General features: G+C 49.1%; 1 protein-coding gene across 2 annotated transcripts in view; it reads left to right on the forward strand.

Annotated features, from left to right (window-relative positions):
* Window positions 1-25,124, forward strand: part of LOC144146961 (uncharacterized) — a 191,252-nt gene that overhangs the window by 153,853 nt on the left and 12,275 nt on the right. For both annotated transcript variants that reach the window (XM_077678943.1, XM_077678944.1), the window contains exons 7-13: window positions 877-1,040; window positions 1,204-1,391; window positions 3,316-3,478; window positions 7,818-8,410; window positions 13,795-14,157; window positions 17,094-17,256; window positions 22,562-22,885. In XM_077678943.1, the coding sequence (XP_077535069.1) occupies window positions 877-1,040; window positions 1,204-1,391; window positions 3,316-3,478; window positions 7,818-8,410; window positions 13,795-14,157; window positions 17,094-17,256; window positions 22,562-22,885 (1,958 nt within the window). The remainder of the gene's footprint in view (window positions 1-876; window positions 1,041-1,203; window positions 1,392-3,315; window positions 3,479-7,817; window positions 8,411-13,794; window positions 14,158-17,093; window positions 17,257-22,561; window positions 22,886-25,124) is intronic.

Genomic DNA, 25,124 nt, shown 5'->3' on the forward strand with positions numbered 1-25,124 from the left:
TAAACGGACCCGGACGTCAACACGCGTGTGGGTTTTGAAAGGAGCTTGAGCTTAATGCGTGACATTGTCTGCTTTTTCACACGTGGTTCGTGTCACTGCTGCAGTAGTTTACAAGCAGATTAAGTACAAAAAATTGTAGGAACGACTCGATTCGTGTTCAAAATAATCTCAGTAATGCACTATTTGCACTTCGTGGAGGAAGAGCCGGATGGGGCAATGCGGTGAAGCGGCAACATCCATTGTCCTACTTAAACTAATTTGTTCCCGAGTATAGTACTGTTGCTTCCGACACAGCCTTACCTTCTTGTTCTGTGACCTCCACAATGTAATTAGCCGAACTGGGTAATGATACGTTGCCTCAAGAGTGGTTTACTCTCCTGGACACAGGCTGGATTCTGAGCCATTGTGGCCCCTTTTCAGATGGAGGCGAAAAGCAAAAATTCCAGTGTGTCGATATTTCGGCGCACGTCAAAGATCCACAAGCAATCAAAATTAGTCCGGAACCCTTTGCTACAGTGCACCTCACACCCCAGGGGCGGACTTCTGAGTTGTGTCTGCTTTGAAAACATCTATTTCGTGCCTGTTTCAGTCGCGGCATGGTTGGGCATCCGAGGCCTCTGACTAATGATGTGCATCGAAACGGGCCCCACCTTGCTTAGGCTGTGTCCCATCCAGGCCATTTGCTTTCAGTCAATCGGGGCTCGCTTGAAACATTCACTTTGAAATGGACATGGAATGGACATAACTGAGTATTCTGCCCCAGGTGTAACCCTGGTGTAACCCAGGGGTAACCCAGGTGGAACCCTGTCACTGCCACTCCCTTTGGTGTGTCAAACTTTCCCAATTTTTTCTCGATTCCCCCTCTTCTTGGAGCAGAGCTGTGCCGTGCGCGAGGTCGAGGGGAGCGGTTGTCGGAGTCCCTGGCCCAGAGCGAGCGGGAAGTGGCAGCCTGCCGAGACGCCCTGCACGACTACCAGCTCCAGATGGAGGCCCAGAGGGACGCACACGACGCCCTCAAGGCACGCATTCACGACCTGCAGGTGAGGGGGGCAAGAGAGAGCCTGTGATACTCCTAATGGGACTCCTGTGATACTTTTAGTACTCTTAATACCTCTATAACACACGCCTGAAAAACCAAGCAGAGAACATTAATTGTGCCGTGACGGATGCGAACTCCCTCCTGGGCCTCCTGGTTGTCTGCAGGTGCAGCTGGGGGAGGCGCGGGAAGGGTGTGAGTTCCTGCAGGCGGAGCGCACCACTCTGGCAGAGGCACAGTGCGAGGCGGAGGCCGAGATCCGCCGGCTGCGGGGGCTTCTGGAGGCGGCCCTGGAGACCTCGCGCATCCTGTACCAGCGCTGCAGCAAGCTCTTCGCCAAGTGCCAGCAGAAGAGGTCAGTCAGCGGGCTGGCCACGAAGTTATGAAGACAAAATACAAGTTTGGTTCGTCAGAAAGACTGCTTTGCCCCGATGACAATGGTGCAAATTTTAGCGCAATCTTCAAACAAAAATTAACGGAGATATTGAGGAAAGCATGCGAAGCAGCGGAGACTCCCCAGACACTTTTTGGCGATATCTCTGTTACGTTGGGAAATCTTGTTTGTGCGATTGGTGGCTGCCGATGTAGTCCGCGGTGGAGAAACATGACTGGGCAGTTGTCGTTGGGCCTCCCGTTCCGGTTGATCGCATCACTTGAATACTGACACACAGTATTCAAGTGATCGCTGTGTTATTACTGCTGGCCCATATTACAGCACTGTAGTGTGAAATTTGAATGTTTTTTTTAGCATTTCTTTCGATTTTTTTTTTATTAAACTAGGCTTGTGCGAATATTTGAGTGCTTCGAATATTTGAACGGATATTACAGTATTCAAATTTGGTTGGACCCGAATTCAAAATTTCCCATATTTCGAAGATTCGGGGTGTACGAATATCAAAACTGTGTTCAAATACGACGAGTGTTTCGGTTTCGTTAGGAAAGCAGCAGTGCCATTGACATCCAGTGCCTTGACTACGTGTGGAGCCAAGACAAGCCAAGCCAAGCAAAGCCACATTCAGAGCGTTGTTGTAGCCACCTTACACCAGCATGTTTGTCAAGATAGCCAAGGCTCCCGTTTCATTGTTTCAAACAATGAAACGGTAACTGAACAATTTGTTAGGTTAACCTGTGCCACACATGCAGTGTGCAGGTGTTGATCGCACTCCGCGCTTCAACTTTAGTGTGCATCAGTTGCTTCAATCAGTCAAGTGACATGGCCAATGCGTCCACGGGTGCCAACCCGATGTTGAACTTTTTTGTAAAGGTCCCACCAGGCCCGGAAGCTCAGTGTCTCAGTGACAGAAAGCTCAGTGACACCTGACAACTATTCAAATTCGCTTCGGAAGTATTCGATCCCAAAAACTATTTACTTTGAATTCACTTCGAACTAAAATATTACTCTTCACACAAGCCTAGTATTTTGTGTTCGTGGCCCCTTTAATTAACCCTTCCACCGCCACTCCCGCGACAACTCCTGTAAAGAAGTTGTGGTCATGTCACACCATCTATTTACAATTTGCAGAAATGCATGTACAGTTAACAACTGCTCTTTTGAATGCCTAATTTCTCGGACGCACTTGATTAGTCTGACTTCTTACCAACGCCTCGAAATTGACCTTTCTGAGGGAACATTTGCTTTTTCAGACTGCCTAATTTTTCGGACATTTTCGCAGTTCCTTAACAGTCCGAATAATCGGTCGTCGACTGTGTCATGTTGAGTAATTTTGGACAACAGGTGGAGTGCATGTTTGTCCACCTACATCACTTCCGCTTTCTTATAGGCACTTTCAAAAGGTGTTTTTGTTTTAGAATCGTGGAATTTCAGTAATGGGTTCGTAACCTATGCGAGGACGCACCAGATATAGTAGTTTGGATAAGTTGTTAGCCCAATGGTCCTTCATTCCAAGGGGAAGGGGTGGTAGAATGGAGTGTACAGTTCCAACTGCTGCTACGCGAGGTGCATGAATATTCGAAGCTTCTAATAGGTAATCAATAAAGCTTGCCATTCAATCTGATTTACAGCAGCATTTTGCGGTTAGAAGTGCTCGAAAGGCTTGAACTTTGGAAATTTACCAATAATACCACTATAAAGAGGTATTGGAACCTCTGGGAGGAGGCACTGGGCAGCTTGGACATGCAGACTCAGAAGAGTCTTGCGGAACAAGCTGCCATGTCTTAACCGTGCCTTAACCAGCTGCCGGACCTTAACCAGACCATGTACCTAACCAGACTTCTAAACAAAGTTTTCGCTCTCTCTCCTCCTCATTCTCCCGTCGCAGTGCCCGGCTGTGCCAGCTGGAGTCCCAGCTGGAGTCGCAGCGCCCCTCCCCCGAGGCCAGCAGCGGCCAGGCGGCCCTGGTGGCGCAGCTGTCGGCCAAGCTGCAGGCCTTCCTCAAGACCAGCGTGCTCTTCGCCGCCTCACACCTGCAGCTCGACTCCGAGGTGAGGCGGCGAGAACCCCTAACTTGCACGTATACTGTCCAGCCTGCTTATAACAAACACATTGGGAAATGGAAATAAGTTTGTTATATCCATTTTTCACTATATCTTAACGTAAAACAAAGACAAAATAAAAATAATTCTAAAGGGGCTGGCTACACGCGAATGTTGTACCGTCGTTACTTGACCGTCATTGTACCGTCGTTACCGTCGTTGCTATCACTGCTTATCATGACAATCTGGACATTTTTGTGCAAAAATAAAATGTATGTAACACAGTTTCAGGTTCAAATCCCCTTACAGGTGCTCTTCATGCGTCAGCATGCAACCATACAATTGGAGTTGGTGCCGTCATGCAGGTAGCGCCGCCGTGTGGTCGAAGGACCACTGCATGCACCATATTTTTCTTTGTACCTAACTGAGCATATTTTGTACACTAAATTATCAACATTTTAAATTATTTCCCAATTCCCCACAAATTCAAAATATCTTGATTGCTTAAGGGGTTTAACGCGCCGGCGCAACGGAGGCGATGAGGCGCGCCATAGTGGAGGGCTCCGGATTAATTTTGACCACCTGGGGATCTTTAACGTGCGCCGAAATCTCGTACACACGGGCGTTTCTGCCTTTTGCCTCCATCAGAAAAGTGGCTGCCGTGGCCGGGAATCAAACCTACGTCCTCGTGCTCAGCAGCACAACGCCGTGGCCACTGAGCCACCACGGCGGGTAAATTCGAAATATCTAGGTTCAACAATAAGCAGCATACTGGGCTGGCCTTTTTGTCTGGGCTGCACTGACATGGCGAATAAATTCTAGCTAGCATTTCAGCACCGAGGCACTGTTGAGCCATCAAATCTTTTGCAGGCTGATTTGTACCCTCTAGGCAATTTGTTCTGCAGTGATTTAACCTCCTTGCCACGTCAATACCCTGGTGCTATCTCACTTGTAACCTCCATTAGCTGGCAGAAATGAAAACGTGCGTTTGTAATATCACAGTTCTAACCTCCCACTAGCTGGCATAAATTATACTCCTGCTACACTGGTGTCTCGAATGCCTTCAAACCGAATGTCATTGGGTCAAATAAAGGGCTTTAAAGGGGTCCTGAAATGCCTTCCGCCGATGCATGGATGTACATGTAACCAAATAAAGCAATGTATTAGCAATCTCCTCCTGCAAGAATTCTGTTAAAGCGATGAGTATTAGCTGAGAAATCGTAAATCAAAAACCGCGAATTATCGTCGCGCCGTATTTCCTCCTCCTTTCAACTGTTTCTTCGCTGTTGGCCTCCCCTCCCATGATGCTCCGCTCCTCAGCGGTGACGTACTTCCGCTATTGCGCTCCCACAGACTGCCGTCTGCTACGGGCCAGCTCTTTCGGCTTTTTCATCTCTGTAGACACCATGGACACAGGCTGGAAAAGCGAACGAATGACCTGGCCGCATGTGTGCGGCCTGGCCTTGCCCTTTCGCGGCGTACGTAGCTGCAGGGCTGCAGTTGGTATCGGCGGCGAACTCGCAGCCGCGTGGGGAGAATCGTGCGCTCGTTCCCTTTGGTGCACCGCGCACTGTTTATCCAAAAAGCGCGGTCTCAGATGTGGCCCCGCTGGTGCCGGGTGTTATTTTGCGGTGGTTGTAATTCCTACTACCGGCGGCATGTGAAAAAAGACATTTTCAACCGACACAGAACCCGTGCACAAAACGCGCCGGATCGGATCGCTTTATCAGCGGCGATGAACGTGAAGGCGAAGAGCAAACCAACGCTGCACTCGATCAGCGAGAACCCGTGTTCTGACAAGCTGCACCTATTTAGTGACGCTAGCTGCACCCATGTGTTGCATTCAACACTGACGGGAAAGCGTTTGTTTGCACTTGTTTGGATAGTCGTAAAATGTCCAAACACTCCGGCACTCCGCTAGCAGATCAGCCGGCGAGACATTTCGGAAAACATTTGACAGATGGCGCCGTATGCATTAGTGTGTCGCTACGCGAAACTGATGAGACGCTCTACTAAAACTCCCATCGCGGTGTCACGTAGCGGGACGCAAAAATTTAGCGTTTAGCGTATGCAAAGGCCACAAACGCTGTACTAAAACTCTATTAGCAGCAAAATAGCGTGCGTATGTGAAACCGCTTGCGTTTACAAAGCTGCACGCCGAGCGCGTACGTTTCAAACCTAGTGACATCGTTTAAATACACTGGCAAGCACAGTGTAACGTAGTCAGATATCAACCGTATGCTCAGGCGACAAGCAAGAGCTTGTTTTATGTGGGGCGGAGATTGCGCATAAAGGCCCGTTCGCACTTGCGACGAACGCGAGTGAGAGCGGCAGGAATTCCGTCGCTTTGTCGCGCGACGATCGTTTTTGTCGAATGGTCGGGACAAATTTTGGTTACGCGACAGAATTCCCGTCGCTTTCGCTCGCTTTCGTCGCAAGCGGGAATGGGAAGTTCTGCCGCTGCCGTCTGCTACGCAGCTCGGAGGTAACCGCGCGATCTGCTCGGGCCGGATGAACGCGCACACTCCCGCACGGCAGCGCCCCAAGCGGCAGACGGCCGCGTACATCGCTCCCGGCGCCCGCCTGGCACACTAGCCAGTATATTTCAGGATAATGGAGGAAAGATTTTTTGCTTCCGATGAACCTAGTTCTTTGCCCCTGTGTTTTTAAATACGTGAAGTGGTTAGCACGTCGTCCTCACGCAGCTCTGTATCGTCATAGCATCGCTGATTGTCCGAACGAAGCTTGCAGCTAAGCCAATGCAGCGACCGAAGCTGTGTGTGTGTGTGTGCATCGCCTCCTGTGTGTTGTGGACGCGTTCGTTTCGCGATGAAATGCGACATTGTACTTCTGCGGGTGGATAGTGCTTCCCATGGTCTGGATTATCTTTCTCGAACGACGTACCACTCAACCTCGCATGGGGTATGTGCAGTGTGCCTGGCTAAAAGCCTTCTCGCTTGCGCGCCAGAGTTGTGACTTGCTGCTCGTCCCCGCAAACCGGGTGTGAGGTGAGTGCCGTATTTACGACGGGCAGGAGGAGGCCACTCATCGTCTGTCAATCGCGGTTCAGACTTGCAACGCATGTTGTGACGTTGCGTTCGTTCGAAACGCATATCTGGATTGTTTTGAAGTTGAATAAAATGTACGCGTCAAACCCGGGCATTCGGCTCAGGGCGTTCTCTGCGATTGCACCAAAGAAGTGCCACGGGACTTTCTTTATGGTACGTACTCACGTAAGATAAAATCCACGTCGTGTTATGGCCGTGTTGCATTCAATACAAACGGTTAAGCGTTTGTTTACACTTGTTTCGTTTGTCGTAAAATGTCAAAGCACTCCGGCACTCCGCTGGCAGATCAGCCGGCGAGCCGACGCTGAGCAGACGACTCATCTCTTTGCCGGAAGTGCGTGAAAAAGCCGCCCAATAGCAGGATGTCTAGCTCATGACGAACATCTGGGAATCGATGATGTAGACATGTGAAGATGGCGGCGTCCAAAAACACGAAGGAAAGGGTGAGAAAAAAGCGACAAACTTTGCAACAAAAGTGCGAGCTTTCCGCTGCGCGTAAAAGAGTAATACTTGGCACAGGTGACGTTGGCGACCCAATCTAGCGATTGCGCTAGTTCATTTAGTGTGCTCAAAATGCCTTTCAGGGCCCCTTTAAATGCCATTCAGAATCCTCTGTGCTCCTCTACCATTTCGATGGCAGTTGAAAGCTGCAACACACATTCGCCGTGCTACAGTGGTGCTACTTCTGTCGACTTGTGCTTTCATACAATAATGCAACAATAAAATTAGGAGCAGTCGTTGGCTGCAAAATCATGTTAAATTATAAACAACTCAAGCTGTGACACTGATTTTGTGGCTCCTTGCTTAATTCTGAATTGCAATCAAGGTTTCTTTATAAATTTAGGTGCATGTTTTCTGCCACCTGGCCACACTGGTGCGTCTCATGCTAGCACTGGTGGTGAAAGTATGGAAGTATTAAATGTTGCTATTATGATTTAAGTGAATGAAAAGTAAACAAAGTCCCAAAATTCAGAATATTTTATTTGCTCTAAGTAGGCCAGCAATATACCTTTTAATGCTGACGTAAGACGCTGTGCGCTAGAGCGCAAGAAATGGCATTTGAGAACCCCAAATGTTTCTCAGTATGCTCATTTGGCTTGACAGTCATTTGAGCCAAATGCCGTTGAAAAACGTGGTGGACCAGTACAACATTCACATTTTGGTCGAATGATATCCAGTTCGCAAAGCATTTGAGATGCCCGTGTTGCAGGGTTTTTTAAATACAATTGGAGGTCGCAAGCAAACTAACGGTCACCTTCCCGGGTTCTTATTCTTTCAAGGTCCTGGACGAAATCATGGACGACCTGGAGGGATCGGGTGACGAGCGATCTTCCTCCTCATCCTCTTCCGCGGCCCCGAGTGCGGAGTCAGTTGTGCCGCGCAAAGATCCCAGCCGACTGCCGCCGCTCGTCCTAGCCGAAGGCGGTGGCACAACCTTCGCCAACGGCGACTCTGAACCCAACTCGAGCTACGGCACGCCCGTCGACGACGAACTTCCGCCCACCGGCATCCCCCCGGCCACCGAGCACAGTTCCTTGGTGCGGGCCGTTCTCCAAGCGGCCGCGGAGGGGGCCAGTCGGAACACCAACGGTGTAGAGGGCGGCGAGAACGTTGAACGTCCGCCGCTCGTCGCAATGCGTCCCACCGTCAATGGCGGTGAAATTAGCGAGAAACTGGCGGAGCGGAGGAACACTTGTGTTGTGGAGCGCACTCTGGTGGAGTGCAACGGTACCAGGGGAGGAGGCGACCTGGAGGGGCCGGTATTGTTACCGGTGTCTGTGTCGGAGGAGCCAAATGAGCCGCGCCATCAGCCGGGAGGGAGTGGATCGTCTCGTGCGAACGGCTTTCACGTTGCGGACGTCCCGACGTTCAGGTATGAGCGGCAAGTTGATGGTCGAGCGAGCTGGTCTCGCTGGGGCTGTCTTCTCGCCCCTGAGAAAGAGTTCCGTATTTTTCTGCTTTTAACCTGCGCCAGTTTTTGTGAAAAGACCATAGTCCAGAGCTTGACAGGTATACCTTGGAACGGCAGGTGCTCATTGGCACATATCCCAAGTAAAGGAAAAGGAAATCCTGTGGGTGCAGTCAGCGTAATTTGGTAGACAGCTTCTTGGGCAATCTTCCAAATGAGTATCTGACAATCTGCCAACCGGCACTTCTTATTCTAACATGAATTGACTAATCATAAGAGGGTGGTGAACCTGTAGACATTTTCTTGTTTTGGGTGCGAGATGAACAAGAATTAGCAGTAGAAAGCACTTTTTTGCGCTGATTTCAAATATTCAATTGGTTTTTAGGTAGCTGCACTTGTTTAGGAGATGCTATGAATTGAACTATATTCACTGAGACATTTCTTACGGGGCTTTAGGCTCAGGGCTCAGGTAATGCACAAATTTTGCGCCGAAGTGCAGCTTCGCAGCAAAGTGAGGCATTCCGTAGTGTGTGTGTGTCGTCACAAGCCGTTGTTGCAATCTTCCTTCTGCTGTATTCTGGCCGGCTGTTTGTTATGAGGGAAAATAATATGGAGCTTTCCTGTTCAGCCAAAGACACAATGTTATCCTATCTGTTTTGAAAGCACACTTTTGTTCTAAAGTCGTATGCTGTCGTGCGGTATTGGAGAAGATCAGGTAAGAGGCAGTGCCCCTACGTCTTACAATCTAGCAGCTTTTTGCAAGGGTTGGATGTGCCTTGATGTACAGGAGCATGTGCTTTATTTTTCTTTTTTAGCCTCATTTGCATTGGTTCTTCCAGTAATGCGCTATATACGTGTGGATTACCGTATTTACTCGAATCTAACACGCACCTTTTTTCCGGAAAAATAGGCCCCAAAATCGCATGCGCGTTACAATCGAGTACTACTCAAAACTGCAGTGCCATATGGCCATATCGCCATCGGCATTTCAAAATGGCCGCTTGACTAAGTGCTGAATGCGTAGCCAGCTCTTCGTAGTCGGCGCACGTTTGCCTCTGTCAGCGTAGTCGATTTTTTTTTGCGTTTCTCTGTCCTTACCGCCATGGAAGTTACTACTGTGAAGACACGGCGGGTTCACCACGATGCTGCATTTAAAAGAAAGGTCATCGTGTGCGCGGAAAGCGACGGAAATCGGGCCGCCGCACGTGCATTCAGTGTTCCGGAGACTTGCGTGCGGGATCGGCGCAAGCAGAAAGAGAAGATTTTTGCAAGCAAGGCCACACGGAAAGGTTTCAGCGGACCAAAAAAGGGGCGATATCCCGAAATAGAGGACCCGCTGGCAGAGTACGTGCAGCAGGAGCGAGCGGCTCAGAAGCCTGTAACGACAGAGCTGCTGAAGATACGGGCGATGCAGCTAGCGTTAAGGCAAGGGCTGACACGTATGGAGTTCAAGGCCAGCAGGTGTTGGATCGCTAATTTTATGAAGAGGAAGGGCTTTTCACTTCGCCGCCGGACAGGCATATGCCAGAAGTTGCCGGCTGAGTATGAGGAAAAGCTGGACGCATTTCAGCGGTACGTATTGAACTTGCGCCGCAACAACAACTACCAACTCGGGCAAATCGGAAACGCGGATCAAACACCGCTACACTTTGACATGCCCGCCACCACAACCGTAGAGAAGAAGGGTACCAAGCAAGTTCGAGTGTTGTCGTCTGGTGACGAGAAAACGAGAGTGACGGCAATGCTTTGCTGCACTGCGGACGGGCACAAACTTCCCCCCTATCTCATATTTAAACGCAAGACGCTCCCAAAAGGGATTGGGTTCCCCAGTGGGGTGATCATACGTGCCAACGAGAAGGGGTGGATGGCCACGGACTTGGTTGCCGATTGGATTGACCACGTGTGGCGGAAGCGACCCGGCGCAAGCTTGGGCCTGCGCGCGATGCTCGTTCTGGACGCATTCAGGTGCCACCTCGACGAGCGCATCAAGGACAAGCTCCACGCTTGCAATACAGACCTTGTCGTGATACCTGGTGGCATGACATCGCAACTGCAGCCACTGGATGTTTCGCTGAACAAGCCAGTGAAAGACCGGATTCGGGCGCTGTACACGGAGTGGCTTGTTGGCGACTGCCATGAACTCACGCCTACAAACAGGATCAAGCGCGCCTCTCTGCAAGACTTCGCCGGATGGGCGAAAGATGCGTGGTGCACGATCCCGCCTACCATGGTGAGTAAGGCGTTCAAGAAGTGCGGCATTTCGAATGCAATGGATGGAACAGAGGATGACATGCTTTGGGCCGTCGAGAGCGACAAGGAGTCGTCCGACAGCGACGACGAGTGATAATGTGCCCCCCAACCGGTGCTGCCCCGGACCATCGTTGTGGTGACTGTTGCCGGCGGTAACCAGCACCGTTCATTTTGTGGCACATTTAGAATAAACATTGTTTGTTCCAACTAGGAAAAAGCTGCATTTTTGTATGAAATCATAAAAATCTAGTGCGCTTTACAATCAAGGACGTAGGGTTTTTTTTTTTTTTTCGGACCGCGAAAAACAGGTGCGCATTACAATCGAGGGCGCGTTAGATTCGAGTAAATACAGTAACCCTTTCCGTACCGTGAAAAAGGGAAGAGAAAAATGTACCAAATTTGCCGAAAAATGTTTTTCGCTCAATTTGTAGAGCTTTTTCTCTGAATAAAACGGCACCTATATTTTATTGAAATAACATTCCTTTAATTCTCTAACTGTATAAAAAAATTGCTCCAAGATGGCTTCTCACTTTCGATGAAATAACGTTCCTTGATTTCTTTAGCAATGGAAGTGTTTGGGCTCGTTGGTTCATACTTCATACAAAAACAGCACTCAAGACGGGACACGAAGAAAGAGTAACACACATGCCGCTATTTGTGTTGCTCTTTCTTTGTGTCCCATCTTGAGCGCTGTTCTTGTTTGATTTAATTGTGTAAAAAAAGATTGCGCGAAGATGGCTTTTCCGCATGGCCGCAGCGTCTTGCAAAAAAGCGCTGTCAGGGCTGCAAAATGACCGATGACGAAAACAGTTGTCATGACCGATGACGACTATACTCGTCATCAGTCATTTTGGTGCAAAATCTCATGACGACTATACTATTCGTCAATGGAAACGAAAGGGTTAAATGAAGTTTAGGGGTGAAGCACCTTAGGAACTCAGGCTTTCGGTGCCTCCTGTCGTAAAGCGACAGGAGACGCCGACATCTCCTATCATCAACTTTTCAAACGATGGTAAAAACTAAAGCGATAAGTTGGGCGAGTTGGTTACTAACTAAGGAATTCATCGTACCAGCGAACATTATGACAGGGACAAAGCTAAAGAGGATACTAAACATACGCTAGAGGGCACTAGAGTGTGCTAAAGTGTGTCTAGTGTGTGTTTCGTCTCCGCTTTAGCTTTGTCCCTGTCTTAATGTTCGCTAGTACGATGAATTCCTTAGACGGCAAAAGAAACAAGTGTACAATGAATAAAACCGGTTTAAAATAAACTAAAATGATAACCAACATGCTAAACATGACTAACATGATAAATTAACTATCACATTTTTGGGTAGCTTGACTGCAGTAGCCTGCAAGCGCTTGTTTTAGCATGGATGAACATAGCTTGTCTTTGGTGGGAGCGGTACAACCCGTGTGGACGAGCTCAGCTAGTCTACGGTAAGCAAAGGGTTAAGAAATTAAGTTTTAAAATCACTGCTGCATTTCTGATCTGAACGACAAAGATATAATTTCTCATTGCAATTTTTTATAAAGATTGAAAGGTTGTAGTATTACGTTTTCTTTTGTCCCTTATTATCCTTTATATTATCCTCTATATTATCCTTTTTTTCTGTGGCTGCATCTTTAGGAGTGGTTTATATGTAGGCGTAGGTGATACTTGTGAAAAATGGGGCAATTCGCTGATTCAATCTCTTTGGTAGCACTTGCTGTAATGGAGGCACTCTGGACACAACTCTAGCCAAATAGTCATTATTTGTGGCACCTCTGTTTTTGCAGACTTAAAAGCAAAAAAATTGATGGCTCTGTTCTTCCTGCTAGCCAGCTAAACAGTGACTGCCATTATCCCTTGCTATGTATGCAAGTATAATGTCCTTGCACCCATGCACAAATGTAGAGTCTGTCCAGATAGGTCGAGGCGGCCACTTTTCTGATGGAGGCGAAAAGCAACAATGCCCGTGTGTGCGAGGTTTCGGCGCACGTTAAAGACCCCCAGGTGGTCAAAATTAATCCGGAGCCCTCCACTACGGCGCGCCTCATCGCCTGCGTTGCGTTGGCAAGTTAAACCCTACAGTCAATCAATCAATAGGTTGTCACTGTTCCTTTCTTGTCTCTTCTCTCTAATAAACCCATGCACTATTTGGGTGCATAAACCGCCTTATTAACACTTGTATGCGGTTTCTCTGTAAAGACAAACAGTTTTGTTTGCATTTCAAACGCGTCCGCCGGAGGCCGTGTAAATCGTAATTCTAATTTTGATGCATTAATGCCCCATAGTTGCACCTGGACTGTGAGGCACACCGAATTGTAGGGCTCCGGATTAATTTTCATCACCTGGGGATTTTTAACAGCTCCAAAATCTCAACACACGGGCGTCTTCGCTTTTCGGCCCCATTGGCAAAGTGGCCACCGCTGCCAGAAATCGAACCCCTGTGCTTACAATGCCTTGGCAATACAATGCCTTGGCCACTGAGCCACCACGTGGGTGGTTCTGTGAATGCTAACCACATAGAGGGCTTTTTGTTGCACCAAAAGAGAGTCCAGACTTGAGGCGGAAGCCTTGGGCGTCTCATCAAACGCAAAAAGTGACCGTAGTCATCGTTGTTGGCGTCAGCACAGGTGGTACCAAAATGGCTGCCACCGTAAAGAGAAAATAAGTTGGGTTGGTGTGGGATTTGAGCCCGAGTCGCCAGAGCAGCAGCGAAGCGCTCTGACCTCAGCACTAACCTGGCACTCCGGCTGAGTGGAACAAGAACTAGCCTGATTTGTGCATTGGGACAGGTGCACGAGGTGTCACGTGCATAATACGGGTGAATGCGAGGAGGTCTCCGACTATGGGGTAACTGCTGCATGAATTGCAGCCGGTCTGCCTGTGGGACTAATTCGCATCAAAAGATGAAGAAAACAAAGATAGAACCAGGAACACGGTGTAGCAGGAAAGAACTCTTTGATAATTGAACCACGCAATTTGGTAATTTCATAATTTTAACCATTTTTACCTGAACTGCTTCAAGGAATTTTTTCGTTCCGTCTGGCTTTATTGCCCTGAGGTGTTGAAGGGAACGTCAACTCGTTTCTCCTTCTTGTCTCTCCCCTACAGCAGGCAGTCGAGCCACTGCCTTGCCAATGGCGTGGGCAGTGGAGTCGTCAGCGGATCGTCGTCTTCCGAAAGCAACCTCCTCAACGGCGGCTGCGCTTCGGGGCATGACGAGGATGCTGCCGCACAGTCGTGCGTCATCGGCAAGCCGGTTGGAACGGTGCCACCCTTCCGCACGGTGACTGACGGCGGCGGCAGCGGCAAGTCCGCCGGTGTTACCGGGACCGCCGGTGGTAACTCTGCCGGTTCCAGCGGTCAGGAGCGGTCCCTGGCGGAGCTGGCCTCCCTTTCGGGCAAGCTGGTGCGCATCTTGTCGCTCATGCAGGCCCGAGTCCAGGAGAGGCTTCGCACCGACCACGAGCAGATGTGAGTGTCACGTTGCTGCTGCCCTCCTCAGGGGAACTCTCAGCTGGGGTTCAAGGCAGATGTCTGACTGTGTGTGCGTCCAGTCCTTTAAAGATAACAAATGATCGGGCTGCAGTCGACTTAGTACTATGACCAGTTCATATTCATTGAAACTGCAGCGAACACTGCAAAATCTTTCTCAGAGGGCCTGACGGCGTTCTGTAAGAACACTAAGACCTCACCCCATTGACCTAGCGTCACTAAATAAGCTACGCTTAAGAGTACTGCCACTTCGCGCACCCGGCGGCGTTTGGGGGCCATTTTGTTTCTGGCTTGCAGTGTTGCCATCTCTCCGAACGAAACCGCCGCCGGTTGTGACGGGCAGAGTGCGACCGGCCGCTCTAGCGCCCACGTAGCCGGGAGAGAGAGAGAGGAGGCGCCCAAAAACAAAATGGCTGCGCCCATATGTAAACAAACATCACGTGGTGCCGACCGACCAATGGAAATCCCGGCAGCACATAACAATGAGAGAAAAGAGTGCCGATACTCTAAAAGCCTTTATTTAGTGACGCTAATTAGACCCCGTACGCTGGATGGTCGACTGAAGAGCTCTGATAAGGTCTCTAGACGCACGGCGCGTGCAGGGAACCAGGCTTCCATTGTGTGAAAACGGTTACTTCGAAATCACGAGAAGGAAATGGTTCTTTATGAGACAATACACATATGGGGCATGAAGAAAGAGTACAATAGTACACGTTTATCTCATAAACCACATATTGGAATATATTTAGATCATTCATAATTTACTTAGCGCGTGAAAAATCATCGCATGGGTTGGTTCTTCGTCTGCGTTTTGGGTCTTCGAAGGTTTGACAATTGATTCGACACACTTTCAGTCAAGGTTGGATGCCCTTTTAGCTTTCATATGCTTCTCTCAACTTTCTTCAGGAATGGATGGTAAATTTTTTATTCCCCCCCCCTTTCCCCTGGCTGATTTCAGGACAACGAGTTTTGCGAAGCTCACTTTTTCTATTGTGGGCACTACATTTCAGAGAGGTGTATATAAAGAATTTTCTGCTAGACTTATGATTGAGAAGTTGAAGTACGAGTGGCCTGTCATTGCATAATTTTTTTTTGAAGGGGCCATGAAGATACAATAAAACATTGCTCGGTTGCAAAGAACTAGCCTTTGTTAACTCACTCGGCTTCGTTCGAGCCACCAAAGACATTTTTATTGTAACCTAAAGAATGCAAGAAGTACTAAAAAACTCTCGCATGTTGCACTGCAGTGGCATAATACTGTCGGATTTTCGCAGTCTTTATCTATTGGGCTCACATACTAAAAAAAAGTAAAAAAAAAAAAACAAGTAAGGCATAAAGCTGCCTGTGGTTTGCACTATACAGTTTCATGCTGATATGTACCAGAGGGGAAAGTGTTGCTGTAATCACATCCCATCATGGGTGCGCTGTAGCTGCTGTTCAGGTTGCCTGAAGCTTTTAAAACACTTCTTATGTGGACTTTTTTATGTTGGTAAAAAACTAACAGTATTTTATGAAGAATAATCAGTTTTTCCTGCCACAGGCATCTTTTGAGTTTGTTGGCGCTTCTTTTCAGTACATGACGGCATGCTTGCTGAAGCACGGCTCGTCTAGGCACTAGCGCCAAATTTACCTCCAGTATACATTAGCATGAAGCTGTATGGTTTGCACAGAAGGCTGGGCCGACTGCAATAATTGAATTTTCGTAGAAGGGGTACTGCACATTACTCTGTACAGTAAACCATCGTTACAAGAGCCACTTGGTTAGAAGAGACTTTTCAAGGAAAACTGTTTGGTTGGTTTTCCTATGTTTGCCATGTTAGCAACATTGCATACAAGAGACCTTGGTTACAGGAGACATCTTTCCCGGGTCTCTTGAAACTAGGTTCTACTGTATTTACTTATTTGTGGACACCTGCCCTTATTCAGAACCCTTTGCGCTCTCCACCAGCCCAATCTGGTCTGGTTGTTTTCACCTATGTGACATGCTGTTGGCAGATTTGCAGTCAGCAACCACTGCAATCTGCCATCACGACTGCCTCAGCTGTATTTATTTTCTAAAGCAACCCGACCACCATTGCTGGTGTCAATGTAGTTCATATGTTGATGCTGGTGAAGCTGTTATGATTTCTACTTTAGGAAGTGGGACAGTGCTTCGCCCTGCCTAAGGGAAGGCTCTCTGGCGTGAATTAGGGGGGATGGTAAGTGGGACACGCAGTGGTGGTATCGAATGAACTTGATCATAAAATGAGGCCTTTTTGTGAAAGTTGTGTGCAAGTAAGGGAGTGATTCTCTGAAAACCTTTAGCGCCCTTTCACTACTGTAAAGACAGAAGATAAGTGACGCTCTTTGGATGGATAACTGTATTGAGTTATGTATGGTGACCTTTATATTGATGCAGTGAAGAAACATGCAGATAACTTCCTTAGAATTATTTGTAAAATAGTTCTCATATAATTTATTTTGGGATAGTTTCGATAAAACAGCAGTTACAGCCGTTTTCTCTTACGATAGTCTCTCTGGAGAAGGCCGTATATTTCCAGCAGACGGAATTCTGCAACGTTTAGAACTTTTTGGTGAACTAACTCATTACGATAAGTAGGTGAAACTCGGTGGAATGATAGTCGTATTAGTAACAGACAATTTCAGTGGGACTTTTTTTTTCTTTTTTTGAAGATACCCAGCTATATTAGATTGGGAGGACTACAGAGCACGCTAAACGAGCTCTGAAGTGAGCGCAAGCGTTTGCGATTCCTTGTCGACGTGAAAGACACACACAATTTTTGAAAAATGAAGTGTTAAAGTGGCTCAGTTATTGTTGTAACACCCTGCATGATGCCGAAATAAATTTGGAGGGAATCAAAAGGGGGGGGGGTCGTTAGGTATGGAATCCGAACGAGGCTTTTTCTTTCCCGCAGCGAGGAGTTGAAGCAGAACCTAGACACCGTGTGTCTGCAGAAGGCGCAGTGCGGTCTGGAGACCGGGGAGCTGCGTCGGCAGCGGGACCAGGCGTGCGAGAGGGCGCAGCGCCTCGAACAGCAGATGGCGGCCCTCCAGGATGGACACACCCGAGAGGTCGAGGTGAGGGGCTTTTCCAAGGGCTCTCAAAAAAGGGGAAACAGAATTTGTGAAGTTGACCACGGAGGACGTTTTTCAAGGAGAGGAAGGGGACCCCCTGCTTAAGGGGCCACTGAAGTGACACACAAGTTCGCCTCCAGCAGTAGAAAACAGTGCCGTGAATGCAAATACAGTCAAAGCTCGATGATGCGAATCTCGCGGGACCGCCAAAAATATTCGTATCATCCGAAATTCGTATGAACCAACACAGACCAAATAATAGACAACGAAAAACACTTTTCGTTTATTTCTTTTCTTACTTTGGCGTGAAAAAAGCGGTGACGTTTTTCTGAATTTTTTTTAACCTCCATGTCTGGAGCGGTCCTTTCTGGACTTTCGTCTCCTCACTCGCGGTGCCCTAACTCACTACAGGAGCGTTTTTGCACGCGATTCGTGCGCGTCGGCGTTGCGCACACAAGATTTTCACGCCCGCGTAGGCGATTCCGCGCCCATGGCCGCCTATGCCTCGGTCAGAAAATGGCGCACGTCGCGCATGGCATTCGAAGGAGCCTGATGACTTGCGCCAATGGGAAGGCGTGCGTGTCATGGCGGCAGTTTCGAAGCATAAAAAGGCAGTTTCGAGGCAGTTCGAGGCAGTTTCGAGACAGCCAGCTGTCTCCGCCAGAGATGTCTGGGCTTAGCCCCCTTGGCAGATATTTCATGGGCGCTTTCACTAGCAGCGCGGATGATGTTTTATAGCACCGTTTTCACCCGCATTATTAGCTCATTTACCGCACAAGAAACTTCGTGGGTGCTTTGAGTGGCATTTTAAAGAGCAGTTAGAAGTGGTCGCTCGAGCTCCCGACACCACTTCGTGGCGGCGGCCGCCGCCATGTTGCCGCTGCCGGCCACGCCGCGTGCAGCGTGAGGGTGGTTCCCTGGCAGCGTCAGCGCACCTGTGACTTGGGCGGTGCGTTTTCGGGAGCAGAAAACAACAGCCCGGCCGTTCCTTTAAAAAGAGCGACAAAGAGGGGAGAGAGAGCCCGTCCATCGCCGTCGCTTGCTTGCTTGGCAGTCAGGCGCCTCGCCGCCTCATTCATATCATCTGCCGGGCCGCGCAGGTATACGTTCATAAGTGACTAAATTTTTCCCATTGCAAACAATGCAATTTTGCCTGGACTTATCAGAAAATCGTATGATCGAGATTTTACTGTATACAGTAAAATTTAGCTACAACGGAGTCTGCGGGAGGTGCCGAAAATTTTGTTGAAGCGGAAATTTGCTGTAATTGAACTGGCCCCAACACACCACAAAAACGCCGCACTTTAAGCTTTACAGCTGCAACTATCGAAATACAACACCAACCCTAACAACCACCACACAAAACCCTCCCGCTTGTTTATTTTGCAAAACAAAGTCACTGGCTCAGCGGGAATACATTGGAGGCCAAATAATTTGGGAGTAGCTGCTCGTGATAGCACTATTCAATCATTTATACCTCAAGTAGGTGTGTAAACACAAAGTCCTGAAGTGCTGCCGGTCAGCGTGGACTGAGACGAGCTGCGCTGTCGCGAGTGTGTCGGCGGATGTATCAGCACTACAGCAGCAATGTTATGGCTGCCTGAACTTTTTGTGTCTTGCTAGATAGCAAATAGGATGTCTTTGAGTCAATTGTATGACATGAGATTTCCATGAGATTAGAGAAAAAACGAGCTTAAATCCACAATTTTTTCTGTAAGCATTTCCAAAAGTTATTTCACAGTATGGAAGAAGACAATCGGAAATTAGATAAATATCAAATTCAGACGTCCACTAATACAAGCAAATTCGATGGACAACCACATTGGCTACTTCGTTACTAGGGCGTGGCGAGGGACCGAAGAAGGTTATGACCCAAGCCCAAATGTTGTACAAGTGTTATACTTATCGCTATTTCGCCGCAAATGGGACCTGTTCAGGCATCACTCCAAAGCAAGTGGTGCTGAGTGGTATCTGTTCGGGGACCACTTGCAGCAAGTGGGACCACTTTAAAGGGGTCCTGAAATACCTTCCGCCGATGCATGGATGTACATGTAACCAAATAAAGCAATGTATTAGCAATCTCCTCCCGCAATAATTTTGTTAAAGCGATGAGTATTAGCTGAGAAATCGTAAATCAAAAACCGCGCATTATCGTCGCTCCGCGTTTCCTCCTCCTTTCGACTTACTCTCCGCTGTTGACGGCGCGCGAGCCTTGCCTCCCATGATGCTGCGCTCCGCAGCGGTGACGTACTTCCGCTATTGCACTGCTCAGACTGCCGTCTGCTAAGGGCAAGCTTTATTGACACCATGAATCCCACACTCCGCTCAAGGCTGGAAAAGCGAACGAGAAATCTGGCCGCGTGTGTGCGGCGGCCTGGCCTTGCCCTTTCGCGGTGTACGTTGCTGCAGTTGCTATCGGCGGCACGTGACTTTTTATCGGCGGTGAACTCGCAGCCGCACGGGGAGGATCGTGCGCTCGTTCGCTCGTTCTCTTTGATACACCGCGCACTGTTTATCCAAAAAGCGCCGTATCAGATGTGGCCCCGCTGGTGCCGGGTCTTATTTTGCGGCGGTGGTAATTCCTGCCGGCAGCATGTGAAAAAGACAATTTAAACCGATACAGATTCCTTGCACAAAACGCTTCAATCATGTGACCAGTTCAGCTTAGGGCGACGCGTGGTGGAGAGCGGCAACGTTGGCAAAACATGCCCCGCCGCGGCTCTCAGGTTTCTAGCGCAGGAGCGAGCGCCATTTCTTTGACAATCTCAAACATCGGTTGCCTTGGCAACAAGGCACAAACCACTTTAGAAGTCCGTTACGGTTCCGTGATCCCGGTTCAGCTCGGGGCCCCACCTCGCGACACGTGGGCACTGCAGGCGTACCACTTACTCCTATTGGGAAGTGCGAGATGCGTTTGGCATTACAGGAGGCAATGGCGTGTGTGTTGTGGACGCCTTTGTTTCGCGATGAAATGCGATGTTGTGCTTCTGCGGGTGGATAGTGCTTCCCATGTTCTGTGTTATCCTTCTCGAGCGACGTACGACTCACCTCGCATGGGGTATGTGCAGTGTGCGTGGCTAAAAGCCATCTTGGCTTGTGTGCCAGAGTTAAGTGACTTGCTGTTCGTCCCCGCAATCCGCGCGCGAGGTGAGTGTCGAATTTACGACGGGCACGAGGAGGCAACCCATCGTCTCTCAATCGCGGTTCAGAATTGCAACGCATGTTGTGACGTTGTGTTCGTTCGAAACGCATTGTCATGTGGTAAGAGCCCATACCTGAAGGGGGACTGTCCAGAGAAGACGATGGAAGAAAAGACGAAGAGGAAGAAGCATCAGAGTACGAGATGACGAGAAGGATTTGGAAGGGACCAATGAAGACAACACACAGGGTGACCGAAGGGGAGGAGAAGGTTATCTACGCCAGCAAATAGGAGCCCCACACGATAGAAAGCGAGGTGAAGAAAGGGAGGACGAAGTGGAGTGGAGAGAGTGGAACGAGGTCTTGGAGGAACGGTGGCAAGTTTGGGTCGTGCCCCACAACGCACCAGCGGCATCGCACCGTTTGGCAGCGGGCAGCTCGGAACCACCGATTACCAGCAGCTTCGCTCTGCTGGCCTCCTGCTGACCGGCGGCATCGCACCGCCGGCGACCCGTTGAGCCGTGCCCCACGACGCACCAGCGGCATCGCACCGTCTGGCAGCGGGCAGCTCGGGACCACCGATTACCAGCAGCTTCGCTCTGCTGGCCTCCTGCTGAGCCGCGCTGCTCAGCGAAGCCGTGGCATCGCACCGCGGTCATCCGGACCACGACGCATCAGCACGGGCCATCGCGACGTTCGGCGACATTGGGTGACGCGTAAGCCAACCGACCCACTGGGCCACGTCATCGGCATCGCACCGTGGTACCAGCGGTAGGATTTGTTTGAATCTGACAGGGACAGTTAATGTGTTATAGTGACTTTAGGAGTAGAGTGTTGGTAGTGTGAGGTCGTGTCTGTTTTTGCTGTTTAGTGTGATATATGTGTGTTCAGTCGCTATGATTCCGTTCCTTTGAGTGGTTTTGTTCTGTAAATATATTGTGTTGCCATCGAATGAATCAACTTGAGCCTCATTTCTCTGCCGCGTGAGACGCGTGACACGCATCTCTGGATTGTTTTGAAGTTGAATAAAATGTGTACGTCAAACCGGGGCATTCGGCTCAGGGCGTTCTCTGCGATTGCACGAAAGAAGTGCCACGAGGCTTCAACGTTTTTTATATGGAACGTACTCAGGTAAGAGAATATTCATTTCGTGTTATGGCCGTGTTGCATTCAATACAGACGGTTAAGCGTTTGTTTACACTTGTTTCGTTTGTCGTGAAATGTCCAAGCACTCCGGCACCATGCTGGCAGATCAGCCGACGAGCCGACGCTGAGCAGACAACTCATCTCTTTGCCGGATGTGCATGAAAAAGTCGCCCAATAGCAGGATGTCTAGCTCATGACGAACATCTGGGAATCGATGACGGAGACATGTGAAGATGGCGGTGTGCAAAAACACGAAGGGAAGGGTGAGAAAAAAGCGACAAACTTTGCAACAAAAGTGTGAGCTTTCCGCTGCACGTAAAAGAGTAATACTTGACACAGGTGACATTGACGACCCAATCTAACGATTGCGCTAGTTCATTTAGTGTGCTCAAAACGCCTTTCAGGGCCCCTTTAAGTCCCACTTTGAGGCAAGTTGGACCAATTTGAACACCACTGCAAATTTTTGTCTGGAAAGCTGTCAAAGCAAATTTCTAATGCTTTTTTTTTTTTTTTTTTTTTTTTTTTTTTTTTGCCGCCGGAAGGCGGCAGATGATGCGTAGCAGATGACAATGTGCAAACAATGATGCCTCTTGCTGACCACACGGTTTCTTTCTCTTTTTTTGCCTACTGTTGCAATGCAGTAGAACCTTGTTGATAAAAAAAAATTCGAGGGAGAAACGTACTATCCGGGAAAACATACTATCGGGGAAGAGATAAACTAAAGGTAATTTTTAGTGTTCACAATCGAGAGCGTATTAACCGGGAAATCGTATGAACAGAGAACATATCAACGGGTTCCTACTGCACCATTTTTCGCCCAGGCCGTCGAGCACGTCATGTCAGAGAGTCGGGTCGTGCTGCACAGCGGTGCAATAGCGAAGCACATTGTGTAGTTCATTTTGTCACCAACAGGTAGTGCCACTGTACAGAAAATCCAAAACTAACTGTAGGGCCACTTTGTTTCGCAACCCCTGTATCAAGTAACCTTGCTTTCCCACGTCCCCCTTCCTCTTGGCCTTTACAGCTGCTGTTCCAGCAGATGGGTGACCTGAAGGAGAAGAACCGGTGCCTGGTGGCCGTCAACGAGGAACAGTCGCGGCAGCTCGCTGAGGAGCTCCAGCGGGTGAGGGGCGGGGGCTGCTTTTCGGCCGAGGCGGACGCCCTCTGCGCCAAGCTGCGGCTGCGCCAGGAGCTGGAGCGGTCGCGCGAGGAGCTGCTGCTCAAGGACGAGCAGCTGCGGGCGCTGGCGGCTAAGTTCGGTCGCTTCCGCAAGGCCTACGAGGACAACTACCAGCGTGCCACCGATGACATCGACAAGCTCGACACCATGCTCGAGCGGGTCATCGAGGTAGGAAGTGAAAGCTTGGATCGCTGGGGAGGCTAAAAAGGGTAGGGGACCCGAATTCGCTTTGTTCTGAACTGCAGGAGTGTCAATTGGGAAAGTTGGTACTGTTGCACACTGTTCAGACAGAGCTGCGACGATGGACATAGAAAAAACTGTATTTGATTCCCCTGTCATAGGAATCGGTAAAACGCGAAAGTGAAATGTGCAGCGAAATCTGCAGCTGAGCATGATTTGCGGGTCGGCGGCTGCTTTGTGGGTGTGTGTGCTTGGCGAGTGACGTCCTGTTGGCGGGTCGCTTTAGCAAAGGTGTACTGGTGTCATTTGTATGAAGGATATGGCGTTGGTGAAATCCTGGTGTGTCCCGGCATAAAACACTTTCGTGTTAAAATGTAAAACTCGAAAACCAACAACCCTAAGTATAACCAGAGTCCTTCAATGCTTTTCTGGTCACGAAACTTCTCCGTAACGCTATGGGAGAGCTTCATATAGGGACCAAAGCTCCCGCGAGGTGCCGCTACGAGTCCGGTGAAGGTGGCTTAGACGGCGGCGGCCGCATTTGGAGTGCGTTGGAGCGCGAGCTTGCTGGTGTTTGTTGTGTGATATAGCTTTCTACACTCATCACGAAGGGCAAACTATGAACTACCATGCCTCTGACGTGCTGTGTACCTGGTTGCCGCTCTGGCTATCGGAGTACAACGGAAAAGGCTTCGCTGTTCTGATTCCCAAGCCACCGCATAACAACACGACAGGTGGAAGCGAGCCATTCCACGACAAGAGACGGACGCTTTCAGCTTCGAGTCCAAGGCCGTTCGTGTGTGCGAGAAACTTTTCGACCCTACGGACATTATTCGAGCCGATGAGTTCAAAATAAGTGGGCTTCTGCAGTGCGAGCTTCCGAGTGAGCTTCTGCAGCGCGAGAAGCTGAAGCTCCGCGTCGATGCCATACCCCGGATATTTGAAAACCTGCCGGCGTATTTTACGAAGCCCGAGCCATGGTCGCGCTCACAACGAGAAAATCCGTCTGCAAAATGTTGTCGCGTTTAGGCGCTGAACAACGATGGGACTGCAGCTACTGTGATTTTGGTTATCCAATCAGACATTTTGAATTTGGAAAGCGGAGCATAGCTATATTATTTTATTTTTACTTATTTTATACTTATTTTATTTTTTAATATTTTTTTACTTATATTATTTTTTTTTAACTTGACCGCCGCGCTTGCCCAGGGGCTAAGCCGTTGTGCTGATAAGCCCAAGGACGCGGGGTCCCAGCCGCTTTTCTGATGGAGGCGAAAAGAGAAAGCGCTTGTGTGTTCGAGATTTCGGCGCAAGTTTAAGATACCTGAGTGGTTAAAATAAATTCGGAGCGCTACGCTAGGGCGCACGCCCCATAGCCGGTGTAGCGCCGGCACTTTAGACCTCATAATCAAGCAATCAATCAATGTTTTTTAACTTGCCGTTTGGGTTGGAGGGGTGTGACAGGCACTGATAGGGCGAGTTTTTATCTGTTGACACCTTATGCCTATGAGGACAGCCGAGAGAGTCGCTCAAGGCTGTAGCATTTACTCCTACCCTGGCCCCTCCACGCGCTCATTATGCTGATTCCATTTTGTGAGCGTTTTTTTTTCCTGCTGTCCACGCTCACTTTCCGCATCTCAAATATTTTTTTACATTACATAAAATAAATACATAAACATAAAATAGCACAAACACAGCGCTAACCCAACGTGCTGTATGTTTGCACACCTATTTGCTCAGCGCAGCATGTCGCCCAGGGCTGAATACACACTTAATTCTGGCGCTAGTTAACTCAAATCATGCAGGCGGCTGCAAAGGCTAGTCAAAAATTGAAAACGTCAAATGTCCGCCTTCTCAAAGCGAGAACGTTGCGGTGCCTGCCGCAACGAACGAACACTGCAACATATACGCCCCACTAACACTCGTGGTCTTGCCTCAATTTCACAGCTGAGCTACGTGACAACAACTGTCTCAAAAACATGCACACTTTGCTCGCGTTTTTACAGGCGGAAATGAAGAGCTGATGAAAGTAGGCGCGTTGCCGACGGAGAAACAGCCGGCCCGCAAGCGTCGTCACCCGCCGGCGATGCCTTCACGTTAACAGGGGCGATCCTAGCGGCAGCTTTTGTCCCTGAATGAAACTTCGGCCGAAGTTTCGTGACCAGAAAAGCATTGAAGGACTCTGGTATAACGTACTCTTTGGTCCTAAAGGTTGCTTCCCCGCAAG

This window comes from Haemaphysalis longicornis, unplaced genomic scaffold, assembly GCF_048455015.1.
Source record: "Haemaphysalis longicornis isolate Haplotype H1 unplaced genomic scaffold, Haemaphysalis longicornis Haplotype H1 scaffold_7, whole genome shotgun sequence".
In the NCBI taxonomy this organism is placed as follows: Eukaryota; Metazoa; Arthropoda; class Arachnida; order Ixodida; family Ixodidae; genus Haemaphysalis; species Haemaphysalis longicornis.